At 34.0% G+C, this 18181-nt stretch overlaps 1 protein-coding gene across 4 annotated transcripts in view; it reads right to left on the minus strand.

Annotated features, from left to right (window-relative positions):
- RNF17 (ring finger protein 17) overlaps positions 1–18181 on the minus strand; it is a 109712-nt gene that overhangs the window by 86658 nt on the left and 4873 nt on the right. For 3 of the 4 annotated variants that reach the window (XM_074216257.1, XM_074216259.1, XM_074216256.1), the window contains exons 3-9: positions 14991–15082; positions 8146–8257; positions 6889–6969; positions 2373–2473; positions 988–1159; positions 662–738; positions 311–385 (exon numbers count right to left, since the gene is read on the minus strand). In XM_074216257.1, the coding sequence (XP_074072358.1) occupies positions 311–385; positions 662–738; positions 988–1159; positions 2373–2473; positions 6889–6969; positions 8146–8257; positions 14991–15082 (710 nt within the window). The remainder of the gene's footprint in view (positions 1–310; positions 386–661; positions 739–987; positions 1160–2372; positions 2474–6888; positions 6970–8145; positions 8258–14990; positions 15083–18181) is intronic. The other variant, XM_074216258.1, reaches the window with a different exon arrangement.

An 18181-nucleotide genomic window follows, 5' to 3' on the forward strand; every position in this document is an offset into this window, starting at 1 on the left:
AAAAAAAAAATCCCAAATATCATCTCATTTAATCTTATCAACAATCCTATGAAATAGGTGCTATTATGCTCATTTTATAATTAAGGAAACTGAGGCAAACAGAGGTTAGTGATTTATTCAAGAGTTACACAGACCCTGCACTTTATTTATTGCATCTCTAAACTACCTCAAAGGATGATGAAATCATATATCTTTCAGTGTCTCACATTTCATATAAATTTTGGCATATTTGGTGAAATTGTTTGATCTGAAATGAACATTATTCTAAAAACAAAATTTCTGAAAAAATTATTCTAAAAATAAGACTTACGTTGAAGTTTCTTCAAATTCTATCTTTCCCATATTTTTAAACATACAGGTAATTTCATTGCAATTCATTTTCAACCTATAACAAAGTACAAGTGTTGGACTTAAATAATTAACACTTTAACATAATGAAATTCCTAAATTTAAACTTATCAATTTGATCAGATTAAATAACAAATAAGTGACCAACACGTAAACAAAAATAATTTCTAATTTTTATAATTAAAATGTTTACGTTACTTGGGAAAATCCCAAAAGTTCAATGCATCACTTCTAATAAAATTCAAACTCAATTACCATGCATTTTAATATATCTAATAGCTGTGTGTTCTTCTAAATCTAAACCATTATTCACCTGAGAGAGCGTCTGAATTTCAGAGAACTCACTTCTGACAATTCACTGTCAAATGCCAACTTCAAAGTGCAGATAATCTGTAATTAAGACATATCAATAATTAATTTGTGAAATCAAATCCCGTGGCTTTCTTGAAAGAGAAAGCCAGCACAGAGGCTTCACACATAAGTGCTTAATAAATGCTTTCTGACTGGTTTGCTGACTGAGTTAAATCAATTTTTATCTTTAATCATAAAATCATATTCCCAGACTTTCTCCAGTCTCAAAAAACATGCAAAATTAATTACTACCAAAATAGTTAATTTTCCATGATTTCGCAAGATTACCTGATTCAGGTCACAATATGTTCTCAGGGAAGGTGCTATTTTCAATTCTTTTGCAATTCTCATAGCTGCATCCAAATCATTCTTTTTCCTTTCAATATATCTTTTGGCCATTATTATATCACCTAAATAGTCTTCTGTATTTCTTGCAACTTCTTCATACAAACTTCTTTTCCTTCGGTAAAGATAAAAAGGTTTGTAGGTCATTTAGAATTTCAATGACTACATCAATTTAAAAAAAAATTCTAATGAGAATGCCATTTTAGATGTTGCTAAGAATTTTATCATGCAATTATTGTTTTAAGTTACTTATATGCAAAGATTTCCTTTGAATGATGTACTCAAATTCTACTATAAATATATTATAGCTAAGGATAGCTAGGTGGGGCAGTGGATAGAGCACTGGCCCTGGAGTCAGGAGTACCTGAGTTCAAATCTGACCTATGTAATTACCTAGCTGTGTGACCTTGGGCAAGTCACTTAACCCCAATGCCTTAAATTTATATATATATATATATATATATATATATATATATATATATATATATTTAATAGCTAAAACATGAAAATTTTAACACAAGGGAAAAATAATTTTGATAAAATTATAAAGCCTTATATAAATTTAAGGTATTAGGATGCATATCACATAGGTTTCTGAATTAAAAGTATCTTAATACACTGAAAGGTATACTTGTATCTTCACAAATCTTGTATGCTTCATTGGGAATTCATCCTTTTAAACACACTTTATCAAGGTCAAGGTTTTTTCAAAGACCCAAATACACAAAATATTTACTATCAAAGAACTGGAAAGCAAAGTAATGTTCATTAACTGTAGAATCAACAAATTATATGGTACATGAACGTAACGGTTTATTACTGTGCTATAAGAAATGGTAAATTTGAAGTCTACAATGAAACATGGAAAGACATGAAATGATGTAAAATGAGGGAATAAAGGCAAGAACAGAATATACAAGATGCTAAGTTAAATGGAAAGAACCAGTACCACAAATCAAAAAGGAATGCTGGAAAATTACAAAGAATATTCTTGGCCCCAAATAGAAATAAAAATACCTCTGCCCCAGCCTCATTCTTATTTTGAAGAGACAGGGAAGTGGGGGATGGGCGAGTAGGAGAGCATCTATAGTTGCAGAACATAACATTGTCAGATTTCAGTTTTGCTCCTATTTTTTTCTCCCCCCCCTTCTCAAAAAAATATTTATTGGGGCAGCTAGGTGGTGCAGTGGCTCGGGCACCATCCCTGGAATCAGGAGCACCTGAATTCAAATCCAGATTTCAGACACTTAATAATTACCTAGCTGTGTGACCATGGGCAAGTCACAACCCCATTGCCTTAAATAGATTTCATAAAAATGTATGCTTACCTTGACTTGAGTGATGTAAAAAGCTGCTGAAATTTTTCCTCAAGAACCTCTAGAAGGGAATCTGTTTCTTGTTTTGTTTGATTTTCTAGGCATTCCAACATCTAATTTTATTTTAAAAAATAATTGTAACATTAACAATTTATTTTTACTTAGATTGTCTTTCTCAAAATTATAAGAAATAATGAACAGGGGCGGCTGGGTGGCACAATGGATAGAGCACCGGCCCTGGAGTCGGGAGTACCTGGGTTCAAATCAGGTCTCAGACACTTAATAATTGCCTAGCTGTGTGGCTTTGGGCAAGCCACTTAACCCCATTTGCCTTGCAAAAAAAAAAAAGAAAGAAAAAAGAAAGAATGAACAATTGTCAATTCCTAGATCAGAAGATTTATCCTCACTGATAGGTAGGTGGACACTTTGCTCCATAAGGGTAGAACTTGCCCATAATTTCTCAAGCTGTAGAGGTTGATTTTCTATCAATAGAAGGGACATCCACCAGTGCAGTGGAGAGACCTCTTAAGTAATACATTCATGAAATATTTAACCTAGTCAGAGCATGGTCAGCCTACTTCCTCTTGAGTCAAACATCTCTTTAGGGATACCCTTTCAATTACTTCTCATACAGACAGCATACTTCACAGATTACTGAGGTCAAGCACATAGAGCTGGGGAGAACTTGGTGATCATTGATTCTAGCCCATTTTATAAGCAGGAGCCTACAGTCTGGGAAGGAGGACTGACTTGATAAAGGCCCAAGTTGTGACTGAGTGCTACGATAAGAACCCAAGTCCAAAAGCATTTGGAAGTTTTTTAAGTGCCAGGTGCTGTACAAAGTCACATCTCTACACTGAATGGGACTCGTGTCTATTAACAATCTTTTCTGGGGTGGCTAGGTGGCATAGTGGATAAAAGCACCGGTCCTGGAGTCAGGAGTACCTGGGTTCAGGTCTGGTCTCAGACACTTTATAATTACCTAGCTGTGTGGCCTTGGGCAAGCCATTTAACCCCATTGCCTTGCAAAAAAACCCTAAAAAAAAAAACAAAAAACAAAAAAAACAATCTTTTCCATTGCCCTCTGGCTCATTTACAATTTTGAGATGAGTATATTCTGAAATCTGAAGCAACAAAAGTCTCCTGACCATTGTGACATATTCAAGAGGCTTCCCTATTTAGCTGAAGAAGTTCTCCAGATGCTCCTACTTGTACTGTATTCATTGACATTGTGCCCTAGAGTTTTAGAAAGGCTTCTCAATGAGATGCATGACTATTCAGATGACCAAAACCTGGAGATCCTCATAAGAAAAAACAGGCAGGGGGCAGCTAGGTGGCGCAGTGAATAGAGCACTGGCCTTGGAGTCAGGAGTACCTGGGTTCAAATCTGGCCTCAGACACTTAATAATTACCTAGCTGTGTGGCCTTGGGAAAGCCACTTAACCCCATTGCCTTGCAAAATCTAAAAAAAAAGAAAAAAAGAAAAAAGAAAAAAAAGAAAGGAAGAAAGGAAGAAAAAAACAGGCAGATAAAGAATGCCTATGACCCAGAGAATTGAAAGTATAGCACACTGAGTTAATCAGGACACATAATTCAGGAAAAAGTACTGCAGGTAGAAAATGAACAAAGAAAAGAATTAATAAGCCAGACAAAAAATAGGCTGGATGGGGTAGAGAAAATAACATGAAATTTCAAGCAGTCTAAAACTCTAACCAAGATTATTTTTCCAAATCTGGTGCTAATTTTCTAGATTCAATAACTTGAATACTTGACATGTACTAATCAATCTGGTGAAAGAGAACAATCAAAATTCAGTACTTTTTATCAAGATCTTCTATCTCCTGCTTAAGATCAGAGTAAATCATTTCTAGTGGAATACCTCAAGGAATGATTGTTCTGGAAATCATTTTTTTTTCCAGATCACTAATGGAGATCCTTTGGAGTTCAGAAATTCTTTAAATTTTAAAAAGTAGTGTTTACTTTCCTTAATACACTATATTGGCATGTTAAAACTTTAAAAAAGCCTACCATTTACAATTGCTATTATGAACATCAATAAATGTTATGTTACAAATTTTGATGGTGTGGGATTTAAGACTGATTTGGTACCAACCTTAGTTTTCTTTCTTGAAAAAACAACAAAAACAAAACTAAACCAAAAACCCTATTAAATTGCTTTTTGATAATTTGTCAAATACAAGTGGTTTCAAATATAGATAAACAAGGGCTTGCAGGAGGTACAAAAGGCACTAATATAAAAAAAAGGAAAGATAAAATAATAAACTGAATCATTACCTAAAAAGATCTTTGTGAGAGAAATGTTCCAATGGAAAAAGACAAAAATTAATAATAGATGAAAAGTTCTGTACATGTTAAAATACAACTGTAATACAGGATCACAGGTTTAAAAACTTGAAGGAACCTTCAAGGCTGTCTAGTACAATTCCTCACTTTACAGATGGGAAAGCTAAGGCTCAGAAAGGTTAAATGATTTGCCCAATGTTATGCTGGTAGTGAGACAAGATATGAACCCAAATCCCTAGGTTCCAAATTCAGTATGCTTTCCACTGTAACCACTCTGCCACATAATAGGGGAGACTGTTGTGGAAAACACTGGCAAGCAGCATAAGCTGGTGTGACATATAGTAGCCAAAAAAGTTAATGCAGTCTAAGGTGCATTAATAAAGCAGAATGTTTAGAACAAAGGCATTAACAATTCTTCTGCATTCTGACCTGATAAGAACATGTTCAGTTCTAGAAAAGAAATTTAAGAAAGGATATTTATTACTTGAAGTTATATAATCAAATAAAGATGTATTTGAAAAATTAATGACGTTTAGCCTGAATAAAAATATTCACAAGACAGATAATGATCTAAAGGGTAGGTATGAAGAGTAGAATTAGACTTTTTTTGCTTGTTCCAACTTGAGAGTCAGATTTCATCTCCACATTAAAAAAACAGAAAATAACTTTCTAATATTGAGAGCTGTCAAGATATAAAATGAAGACCCTGTGAGGTTGTGAATTTTCCATTGCTGGAGATCTTCAAGTGGAGACATGTTGGGAAGGATGCTGAGAAGTGATCACTATTTGTCTCTGACCAGACCTTTGAGCTTCCTTCCAACTCTGAAAGAAAACTAAAGACTTAAAACACTATTTTTATAAAAATCTAATTGGTACTAATTCAAATTCAATACAGATACTAAGTAGACATTGGTAGGCAGAGAGATATATATAATAAAAATGCTAGACATTAAATTTGCTCAAATTTAGTTCTGCTAGCATTTAGGATTATTTATCTGGTCTCCTTACTATTTAACTTTAACTCAAAGCCACTGATTCTCTTAGAAGCTAATAATGATAATTAATAGCTAACATTTATGTAGGACCTATTGTAGTCAGTATGCTAAACTTGAGGTAAATAGTATCTGAAGCTGGATTTCAATCCCTATTGAGCCTAAATCTTTCTCTGCTTCTCTATATCAAAGAGCTGTTCTTTAACACTCTTCCAGTGTAGCAGTAAGACTTGTAAAGTACTGGTTCCTAAGTGACTACATATTATGAACATGGTTTTTGTGTATTTTCTCCTTTAAAATATTAAATTATGTTAAAAAATATATCGAGAGCAATTTTCAGTATTATAGACTTAAAATTTTTTGCATTTTGCAACAAAATTTCCTTTATTCATGGGCAATGTTAGCAAATTTCATACTAAAATTTTTCTATGTCTAAATTAATTTAAAAGATGCTATGTTAGGAATCAGAAGGCTTTTTTATCCCCAAAGGTGGAGAATCTTTTCTTTTTTTTAATTTGTTTACTGGCTGACTTCTTTGCTCAATTATTCATTGTCCCTATAAGCATTTATGACCACCATTGCAGTTGGTTTCTATTTATTCCCTCCATTTCTTCATTTCTATTTCCTCTTGCTGCTTCTGCCTGACATTCACAGAAAAAGAATGGATTTTATAGACAGAAAATATCATCAACAGCATTTGTTCTTTCTGTGCAATGATTTATCACATCACAATATGCTAGGTATAAATCATTAGGAATGTTCAATGTTATCTCAAGCATTACATAACAAAAATCAAATTATAAATCATTTTTATGAGTTTCAAGCATGTTTATAAAATATTAAATTAATATTATGAAATCTGTAAGTATTAAAGCCTCAAAAAGCTTTTTAAGAAATGTTTATTTCTTTCTGGGTATCAGTAATATTCTAGTAATCAGAAAGGCAAGTTCTTGGGAGGAAAGTATTTCCTATAAAGTATTTGCATTTACAGAGAAACTAGTGATTTAATGCAAAATCTCAGTCAAGAATTAATAATGGCTGAGGTGAAGTTCAACAGTATGAAATTACATCACCTCTAATCTGACCATTGTCACATCAAAATGGAGAGGTAAAAGGAAGATATATATAGATATAGATGATATAGCTATAGATACATATATTCCCTTTATTAATCCATAAAAACAGAACACTTTCGATGGCAAGGACAATAAACCACATTATATTTAGCTTACCTTTTCTGTGGCACTTAATTGTTCAAAATTATAACCAGCTATCTTCAAAGCTTCTTCGATTTCTTGAGTCATTTTAGTTTCCTAAGGGAAAAAAATAACTTCCGAATAGTAAAAAGCAGCAAATTAAATGACATTATAACATCATATTCCCCTAAAAAGAGGGTTAAAAATTCATAATTTCAGTTATCAAAATATGATAATAAAGGACAGAAATAGAGAAGCTAAGTTTGCCCTAACATATAATGACATCACTCAACAGGGGGTTGGGGGTTGGTTATTGGTGAAACTAAACTAAAATAGATTTTACAGCTTTATAGGATGAGGATCAGAAGAAATTTTGAGGATCATCTATCATTAGATATATTCAGTAATAATCATAATTCCTTTCACAGGAAATTGAGGCCCAGAAAAGTTGGTTTTTGTCCAATATTATACAGCTAGGGATTTTATTTCTTTTTTTAGGTGTTTTGTTTTTTTTTGCAAGGCAAATAGGGTTAAGTGGCTTGCCCAAGGCCACACAGCTAGGTAATTATTAAATGTCTGAGACCGGATTTGAACCCAGGTACTCCTGAATCCAGGGCTGGTGCTTTATCCACTACACCACCTAGCCACCCCGGGGATTTTATTTCTTAAAAAAAAAAACAAAACCCATGGGGCAGCTGGGTGGCACAGTGGATACAGCACCAGCCCTGCAGTCAGGAGGACCTGAGTTCAAATTTGACCCTAGACACTTAATTACCTAGCTGTGTGACCTTGGGCAAGTCACTTAACCCGTGCCCTGCAAAAACAAAAAAAAATTAAAAAACCCAGAACTGTAACACAATATTTAAGATTATTTGAATTAAAAATTAAACTTCCTACATTTTCAAAAATGCAGGTAGATTTTAAAAAATCAAACGTAAAGAATAAGAAAAATCTACTTCGGTTTTAGAAATTTATACTTTAACATCTATATTCTGGAGAATATGGCTTATGTAGAGATATAGAGAAGAAAATGAGAGAGAAATGAATTTAAAGAAGTTAGGAGAGGATCAAGTTAAAAAACCTTTAAAAGGGCAAATTGTAAAGTCAGGTTAGTGGGGAAAAAATCATAAAGACATGGGGGGACTTGAATATAGAGAAATAGAAAAACATCAATTTTAAAAAATAAAAACATCTATGTATTACAAAGGTAAAACAAGAGATGAAATGAGTTGAAAAGGTTAGACTGAAAACATTTGCCTCTATCTACTCCAAGAAAAATCGCATTTTTCATACTGTCACATCTGCTGATGGATTCAGAATAGGCCTATGAAGAGTGGATGAGTGTTCTAAACCAACAGTCTGCTGACCAGTCATCTTCTTGAAATCCTGAGAATAATTCCTTATCCTGGAAAAGAGTAAAGAAAGAAATTTATTAACATATTTATGTTTGTGTGTGTGCGTGTGCATATAAATATTTCTTTAAAACAACAACTGCAATATTCTAAGACTATTCATTGACTTCTACATTTTCCATTTTAAATAGTCCTTGATGTGGCTTTTAAGGATATATATGACTCATACACAATTGTGCTAATTGAAGGCAAACAGAATATGAGAAACTAAATCTCTTTCCACATAAAGATTTAATTTTAATGGTTAAATCAAGTTTATTGGAACTGGAAAAAAATCAAAATTGGGCTAACTGTTGTTCAGAGTGTCTATCATGATAAGTGCTTTTTAAATATCTCATGATTGGGGCGGCTAAGGTGGCAGAGTGAATAGAGCACCGGCCCTGGAGTCAGGAGTACCTGAGTTCAAATATGACCTCAGACACTTAATAATTACCTAGCTATGTGGCCTTGGGCAAGCCACTTAACCCAATTTGCCTTGCAAAATCCTAAAAATAAAATAAATATCTCATGATCCTCACAAGCATCCTGGGAGGTAGGTGCTGTTTTTATTGCCATTTTACAGATGAAGAAACAGGCAAACAGAAGTTAAAGTGACTTGCCCAGGATCACAGGACTGTTGGAAGACTCCAGATCCAGTACTCTATCCACAGCACCACTTAGCTGATTCACTATAGACATACTAAACATGGCAAAGGACACAAATAATTAAATTATTACTTCTCCTTGCTAATGATACTGTACAGAAAGAAGTACAGATTACCATGGAAAAATACTTAAAAAATATACTTTCCGAGTGGCTAGGTGGCATAGTGGATAAAGCACCAGCCCTGGAGTCAGGAGTACCTGGGTTCAAATCCGGTCTCAGACACTTAATAATTATCTAGTTGTGTGGCCTTGGGCAAAGCACTTAACCCCATTTGCCTTGCAAAAAAAACCCAAAAAAAATCAAACAAAACTTAAAAAAAAAAACCAAGAGAAAAAAATATACTTTCTAGAAGAAGGCAACTAACAAAAAGTGATTTAAAAAATGGGCTTATTTCTTTTAGTCTCTCCTCTTCCAATTTATATCTATATATTATGAATCTTGGTTATAAACATAATTATCTTCTATAAAAGAGAATATATATGTTCAATAATGACATATTCTTGAGAAGTAAAAAGTCAAAAATATCCAGATAATGAATCTTATAAAAATAAGTCAATTTCAAATAGTGAAGGGTCACAGTACACCTATAGCTACAGAATGTGTATTACGCATGTGCAATGTGATCTAATGTTATATGTTTCATAAGGAAACCTACATGTAAAAACCAGTAAATCAAATATTAAAATGGAAAAGGACTTTAGTATTATTACTATAAGTATTGCCCCCATTTTGCAGATGGAGAAACAGAAGTCAAAGGAAAAACCCAACCCAATGCAACCTATAAAATTCTAAGTCCAGTACACTTTTAAACTATGACAACCTGTCTCTCAAGTACGTTTAAAGGAATTTAAACAGCAATACTCTGTGCAAAGAGTACATCAATTTGTTCAAGTTTCCTTCCTTATATGAGGAGAACTGGGATGAAATCTCGTTCTCTTGAGTCCTTCAGACCATATTCTTTCAATCATATCATGCTGCCTCTTTCATTAAATTTTCTTAGGCAAATTATCACATGTCAATTATTTACAAGTTAGGTAACCAATTAATCAAGTTATTTTTTAATGCCTATGATAGGTGCTGAGAATACAAATAATCCCTGTGTTCGTGGAGTTTACCTTCTAATGTGGAAATAGCATAAAAATATGTAAAGCACAAACATGTTCATGAATACAAAATATAAAGTATGTAAAGTAATGTGGGAGGGGAGAGCACTAGCAGTTGAAGATGACAGATCAGAAAAAGCAGCATGTAGAAGATGGTATTTCAATCTGAGGTAAGGAAGGAATGAATTCCAGGCATTTGAAATGGCCACAAATGAAGGTAAAGAGGAAGGCCTGGAGTGCCATGAGTATGGAACAGAAGAGTCCAATTCATCTAGACTGCAGGGTGCAAAAAGGAGAATTTCTAATGAAGCAGGAAAGATAGGTTGGGGTCAGGTTATGTATAGTTTTAAAAGCTAAATGGAAGAATTTATATTGGATCCTTGAGGCAACAGGAAGCTACTGGAGTTGGCTGAGTAAACAGATCTAGGCTTAAGGAAAACTACTTGAGCAGCAGTGTGGAGATACATTAGAGTAAAAGGAGACTTGAGATAGGAAGACCAATCAGGAGGCAATAATCTAGTCAAGAGGTGATAAAGGTCTGATCTACAGTAATAGCTGTACAAGTAGAGAGAAGAACTGGGTGAAGGAAATAGAATTAAGGTAGGAAACAAGATCTCACATCTGATTAGATATGTGAAATGAAGGAGAATGAAGAAAGAGTACAGAATATCCAGATTACAAAACTCAGAGACCGGAAAGGGCCATAGTGTATTTGCAGAAATAAAACATTTGAAAGAGAGGAAGGTTTAGGGAGAAAGATGAATTCAATTTTAAACATGTTGAGTTAAAGATGGCAAATAAATGACAGGTGATGCAGGTCTGAAGCTAAAGAGAGAGAACAGGGTTAGATACAGATGTATGTCATCTATGTAGGGATGATAATTAAACTATATAATCTGATGATATTACTGATATATAGGAGGGACAAAAAGTGATCCGCTACAGAAAGAAATGGCAAAATCTATCTATCTATATATCTATATCTATCTATCTATACACACACACACACACACACACACACACACACACACACAACTCCAGTATCTGCTAAGAAACCTCCATGAATAATCTTAAGAGGTGACATTAGATGAGCTCTTCAGATTGGAAACGTCCAGAACACTACAGGGGGAGGGCAGAAGAGAACTACAAGTAGCTCCAGTGATAATTAGTGGCTGGAACTAAAGCCAAAAGGAAGCTTGGGGTGTATGCAAAGTTCAATGCTGTAAAGATCAATATTGAATAGATTGGAATGTAAGATCTATAAATCAAGATAAGATATAGAAAGAAATATTGATAAATTAGTTGTCAGTGAATTTATATGGATGGGAATGGGTGAGTGTAGTTCCAATGATTATCTACTATGGGCAAGAATCTCTTTAGAAGAAATGGAATAGCTCTTTTAGTTAATAAAAAGGTGAGAAAAGTAGTACTGGGATAAGAGCTCACAAATGACTGGATGTCATCTATTCAAATACAAGGCAAATCATTTGGTATCAGAGTAGTAAAAGTCTATGCTCCAACCACTGTTCCTTAAGAGGCCAAAAATTGATCAATTCTATGAAGACTGACATCCTCTAAACAGAACACCAAAAAAAAAAAAAAGCGTCACATCTATCATACAGGATTGGAATGCTAAGGCAGGAAACCAAAAGACAATTGGAACAACAGGCAGGTTTGGTTTTTTAATACTAAATGGAGCAGGGCAGAGACTAATGGAAATTTGTCAAGATAATTTACTGGTTATAACATTCTTTTTCAATCACCCAAAACAGGACTCATGGACATTACTAGATCAATGTACTTTGCAGACAAATGTAAAGAAATCCAGGAGCTGACTGGATTAGATCATGAACTTTTTTTTTCTTTTTAGGTTTTTGCAAGGCACTGGGGTTAAATGGCTTGCCCAAGGCCACACAGCTAAGTAATTATTAAGTGTCTGTGGCCAGATTTGAACCCAGGTACTCCTGACTCCAGGGCCGGTGCTCTATCCACTGTGCCACCTAGCTGCCCCAATCATGAACTTAATGCAAAATTCAGACAAACTGAGTTAGGGAAAACCATCAGACCATATAGACATGATCTACAAGAGGCAGAAACAAAAACATTCCAAAGGAAAAAGAAGAGCATAAAAGCAAAATGGGTTATCTAATAAGGCTTCACAAGTATCTAAGGAAAGATAGAAAACATAAGATGAGAAAGAAAGATATATACCATCTGAATGCAGAATTCCAGGAGAGAAGAAAGTTTTCCTAAAGGAGCAATGAAAAGAAAGAGTATAACAATAAAAGGGAAAGGAGAGATCTCTTCAAGAAAATAAGATGTTTAATGCAAGAATGGGCATGGTAAAAGGCAAAAACTATAGGAACAGAAGAGATTAAGAAAAGGTGGCAAGGGGCGGCTAGGTGGCGTAGTGGATAGAGCACCGGCCCTGGAGTCAGGAGTACCTGGGTTCAAATCCGGTCTCAGACATTTAAAAATTCCCTGGCTGGGTGACCTTGGGCAAGCCACTTTAACCCCATTGCCTTGCCAAAAAAAATGAAGAAGAGGTGGCAAGAATACATAAAGAACTATGTATCACCAATAACCAGAATGGTTTGATTACTGATCTAGAGCTAGACTTCTTAAGAATTAAGTCAAGCGGGCCTCAGAAAGCACTGCTAAGAATAACAGTAGTGAAGAAAATGGAATTCCAGTTCAGTCATTTAAAACCCTAAAAGATGCTGATAAAGTGCTGTATTCAATATCCCAGAAAATTTGGAAAATGCAACAAAGACCACTGGATTGGAAAAGATCAATTTACAACTCAATCTTAAAGAAGGTCAATGCCAAGGAATGTTTAAATTACTGAACAACCATGGTCATTTTACATTCCAGCAAGGTTATGCTTAAGATTCTACAAGCTAGACTTCAGCAATATATGAACCAAGGATAACTAGGACAGTAGACTGGTTTTCAAAGAGGCAGAAGAGCTAGAAACCAACCTAACAACATTCACTGTATTGTGGAGAAAGTAAGGGAATCCCAGAAAAACACCCACTTCTGCTTCATCGGCTACACTGAAGTCTTTTTTGTTGTTGTGGTTTTTTTGAAAGGCAGTGGGGTTAAGTAACTTGCCCAAAGTCACACAGCTAGGTAATTATTAAGTGTCAGAGGCTGGATTTGTACTCAGGTCCTCCTGACTCCAGGGCTGGTGCGCCACCTAGCTGCCCCTATACTGAAGTCTTTGAACATGTGAATGAAAACAAAATGAGCAAGGTCTCCAAAAAAGTGAAAATATCACATCATTTTTCTTGTTTCCTGAGGAACCTGTGTGCAGGCCAAGAAGCAAGAGTTACAAGTGAATGTGGAAGATCTGACTGAAGTAAAATTGGAAAAGGAGTATGACAAGTCTGTATACTATCACATTATTTATGTAACTTATATGCAGAGTATATCATATGAAATTCCAGATTGGATGAATCAAATTGCAGGAATTAGGATATCAGATATGTTGATTATGGCATGCTGAGAAAAGTAAACAGCAATTAAGAAACCAACTGATGAGGGTGAACAAGGAGAGTGCAAAAACTGGCTTGAAGCTTGAAATAATTAAGATCCTGGTCCCATGACTTTCTGTCAAATACATGGAAAAAAATAGAAGCAGTGTCAGATTTTACATTTTCTTGGGCTCAAAGATCATTGTAGAATGGTGACTACAACCATGAAATTAAAAGACACTTATCCTTGGAAGAAAAGCTATGACAAATTTGTAAAGTTAACAAAAAGTAGAAACATCTTATTGCCCCAAAAGATCTATATAGTCAAAGATGTGTTTTTTCAGTAGCAATGGATGACTGTCAGAGCTAGACTTTAAGGAAAGCTGAGTACTGCAGAATTGGTGCTTTCTAATTGTGATGCTGGAAAAAACTTTTGAGAGTCCCTTGTACAGCAAGGGGAATCTGCAAACTATGCCAAATGTAGCCTAAGTTTCAAAATATTAACTCATTTCCTGCCTGGGGTCATCATGATGTATGCTCTCTCATCTCAAGTGTCCTTTCTTTCCAACTCTTCCAATTCTGATCCTTCTAGACTCGCTTTGGATTCAACCTTCTCACATTTCCCATTTCTTCATAACTTTCTAAAGAATTAGTGTTTTAAAAAGAAAAGTTAGGTTTTATACAAATTTATAAGGTCTTATAAGATGAAAAGTGAGTAAGAATGATGGAGAAACTTTTGCAAGCTGCTCTTTTTGGGTACTTAAAATGGAAAAACTTCAAGAAAACTAAATTCCACCTCTCTACAACTATGGGAATTTAGAAAAGGATCAAATTAAAAACTTGGTATAACTATAGTAGCCAATAAAATAACAAAGATGGCATGAATCTAGTTGGATTCTAACACAGTTGTGTTCTATGTCACTCTTCTTGTACATAAACAATGCTTATAATATGTTCAAATCACTTCTCATTGTTTCCTATTCTTCCATTCCTTTTTTAAAATCCTAATTCCTACTACTATTCTAAACTCCATAGAGCCAGAATGAAAAAAATAACCAGATAATCTTGCTTTACCTATAGGTTCTGCCATTTCCTTCATTCTTTTCTTAGGACTGGGGTCTGTTTAACCTCAGATTTTCCTTTATTTTTCTGGAAAGCTGTGTACTTTATTATTCCCTACAAATGAAGAGTTAGCTTTGCTCCCTTTATTATCAATGACAACAATCACCAGCTGAGAATGAGACTAAGAAAGAGCAGTCTATAATAAAGTCCACAATAATTTAAGAACACTTTCTGGCTTAACAGTTTTGAAAGAAAGTATAGCTTTATAAATCCAATTGCTCAAATAAATAAATAAATATTTATTTTTATATAAAAATAAGTATATAAACAATATGTAAATATATATTTTATATAAAATAGAAATGAATATATAAACTATATATAATATGTATACACACACAAACAAATAAATATAATTCTATACAAATTCGAAGCATACTTTTTGGGTTGAAATTTTTCTTCATAAGCATCTTCTTCAACATACCCATCTAAAGGGTAATAAACTTGTCTTCTGTTGATAGTTGTAACCGCCTTTTAAAAAGGAAAAGAAAGTTTTTAGTTGCAGCAAATACACTCTTTCCTCTTTAATAACACCAAAAATCATACAATAAATTTTCAATCCTAAATAAGAGTCTAGAAAAAAATCAGGAAATAGAAATAAATTACAATATTGAATCCAAGATTAAAAAACTGCAATGAATATATAATGACATGTGTCTACAATTTTCAAAGAATTAAAACATATTGAATTTGTACAAACAGTGTTCCTCTGTTATTTAACACAATGAACCCACAAATGCTGATCTGGAATATAGGAAAAATGTAAATCAGAGAAATATCTCATTTAATCTTCATCACACTGCAAAGCAGATACTATTATTCCCATTTTACACTTGAGGAAACTAAGACAAACAAATGTTATGCGACTTGTCCAGAATCATACGACTCATAAGTATCTAAAGATGGATTGGAACTCAAGACTTCTCAACATGAGGCTTAGCCCCCATCTAATTTGATTGCATCACCAGCTCCAGCAGATATTTGAATACTGACAACAGTTTAAAAGGTCAGGAGAATACTAAAACTAGAATAATTGGAAACAAAAAGTTCCATTAAATATGGGTCATATGTTCCAGAATACAGAAATTTTTAGCTCTCGGGAAAAGAAAGTTTTTTTTGGTCTTTTTTTTAGGTTTTTGCAAGGCAAATGGGTTTAAGTGGCTTGCCCAAGGCCACACAGCTAGGTAATTATTAAGTGTCTGAGACTGGATTTGAACCCAGGTACTCCTGACTCCAGGGCAGGTGCTTTATCCACTACGCCGCCTAGCCACCCCAGGAAAAGAAAATTTTTAAAGGAATATTCTACTACACAATCTATAGAGATCCACAGAACTCATACTGTCTTAATACATATTGACTATCCAGTTCATCTTCCATACCATAAGTCTATAGCATCTCCTTTATAATTTTCCTACATACTTCAAGAACATTGTTTCTTAAGGATCCACAATTTTTTCTCTCTCTTGGTTCTACTTTACAAGGATAATCTGAGATGCCAATCAAGGACCTACTGTATTTATTTTCCAGAGATCTCTTTGTAAGGGCACTCTAATGCCCTTCAAGTCACATAGCTACAATCCTAGCTCCTGTCAGCCTAACCCAGACTGATAAACCGTGTAACTGAGACACAGTCAAATAAGCAGAACATCCTTCTTCATGACCCCATATTTCCAAGCCCTCCTTTTCCCTTTCCTCCTCTTATGCCACCCCTACTTGGGAAGAAATTACCCTCTATTCCTGCCATGTGACCTCTGATATGCAAGAGCACCTTTCTTTTGTAATAAATCAAGTTACCACCCATATATATCTTGTGGAATTGTGACTTCTGATTAACAATCTCTAGTACCTGATTTTGTCACTTATTACACACACACACACACACATTTTGAAAAATCGCATTATCTGCAAGAAAGATATGAATAAAGCAGAAACTCTAGAGACTGATCAAATTAAGTAAGTGGCCTTTCATATAAGAAAAGAACAATAGATATGATTAAATTCTTCAAAAATCTTAAAGACAGCATACATTTCTGTAAATCTACAAATAAGATTATTGTAAGCTTAAACATTAAATAAGTAATCAATTTTGGAACTTCTAATACTCTAAAATAAAATTGAAATGGATAGCACTTGGTTTCCTTGATTACAACCAATCAGCTAATGTATCAGAGGAAAATTTTAAAATATTAAAATCATAATTTCAGAGTTGAACTCAAAGATCATCTGATTTCAACTCATACCTAAAAAATAAATCCCTTCCACAAAAACCCTATTGGTCATTCAGTCTGCATGCAAACCTACACGAAGAGGGAAATCTATAGCTTCCTCAGGCAATCCATTCCACTTTTGGACAGTTCTGATTTTTTCAGTAGTTTTCCATACAATCAAGTCTAAATTTGTCTCTCAGATCAAAGAAAGAGGAAAAGTACTCATACAAAAATTCTTGTATCAGTTTTTTTGGTAGAAGAAAAGAATCAGAAACTAAGGAGGCACTCATCAATTAGTAAACAGATGAACAAATTAAGGTATATGAATATTATCAGACAGATAAAAAATAAAAAAGGATGAATAATGAATTAATATGAATGAAAATACTTTTCATGGAATGACGAAAAAATGAAGTGAAAAGAACTAAGAAAATGATTTATATAATAACATTGTTAAAAAACAAAAACAAACCTGAAAAACTTAATTTGCAACCATGATTCCAATACTGAAAAATGCTATCTTCTCCTAAAAGTGAAGGACTAAAGATGAAGAATATGTACACATATGTGTGTGTACCTGTGTATATAGACATATACATACACATATGCATAAATATACACATACACATATCTTGGAACTCAGCAAATGTGGTAATGTGCTTTACTTAGGAATATTTGTCACAAAGGTTATTTGCCTTCTCAATGTTAGGGATGGAAAGAACACTAGGATAGCCTCCCAAAAAGAAGGAAAGAGGGTCTTTTTACAAAAGAATGCAAAGAAGAGAACAGAAGGAAAGTTACAAAGAATTAGATTAGAAAGATAGTTTTGAAAATTATATGTAGAATCTATTTAGTTCAAAAAAGAAAAGCAGGTTATTATAGAACAGACTTACAAGCTTTACAAAATAGACTCACAGTTCCAGGTGGAAAACAAACTGAGTCTATTCATTCAGTTCCTTTCACTATTATGTGGAAACACTGATGTGATTTAGTGATTTAAGTTCAGAATTTTAAAAATTTAAACTTAAAAGAAATGTCTGTTTGTATCTTCCATCTACTTCTCTTAGTTCTGCCTTCTGGGCAGTACTTCTCTTCTACAAGCTAAACACTCTTATTTCTTTGACAGAATCTAACTAAAGACCCTTCATCACCCTAGCTTCCTCCTCTGGTATTCTAAAACTAAGACACTACCCTAGCTGTAACTTATGGAACAGCAGTGTCTTATTCCTAGGCTAGACCTCCTTATTTTCTTAAAGCTATACCTCTAAATATAACCTAAGACTCTGGGCTCCCACTCATCAATGATGTCAACTTATCAAATTTGCAGTACACTAAAATCTCTAGATCTTTTTGAGAGCAAATG

The sequence above is a fragment of the Macrotis lagotis genome, chromosome 1 (genome assembly GCF_037893015.1).
Source record: "Macrotis lagotis isolate mMagLag1 chromosome 1, bilby.v1.9.chrom.fasta, whole genome shotgun sequence".
NCBI classification, from domain to species: Eukaryota; Metazoa; Chordata; class Mammalia; order Peramelemorphia; family Peramelidae; genus Macrotis; species Macrotis lagotis.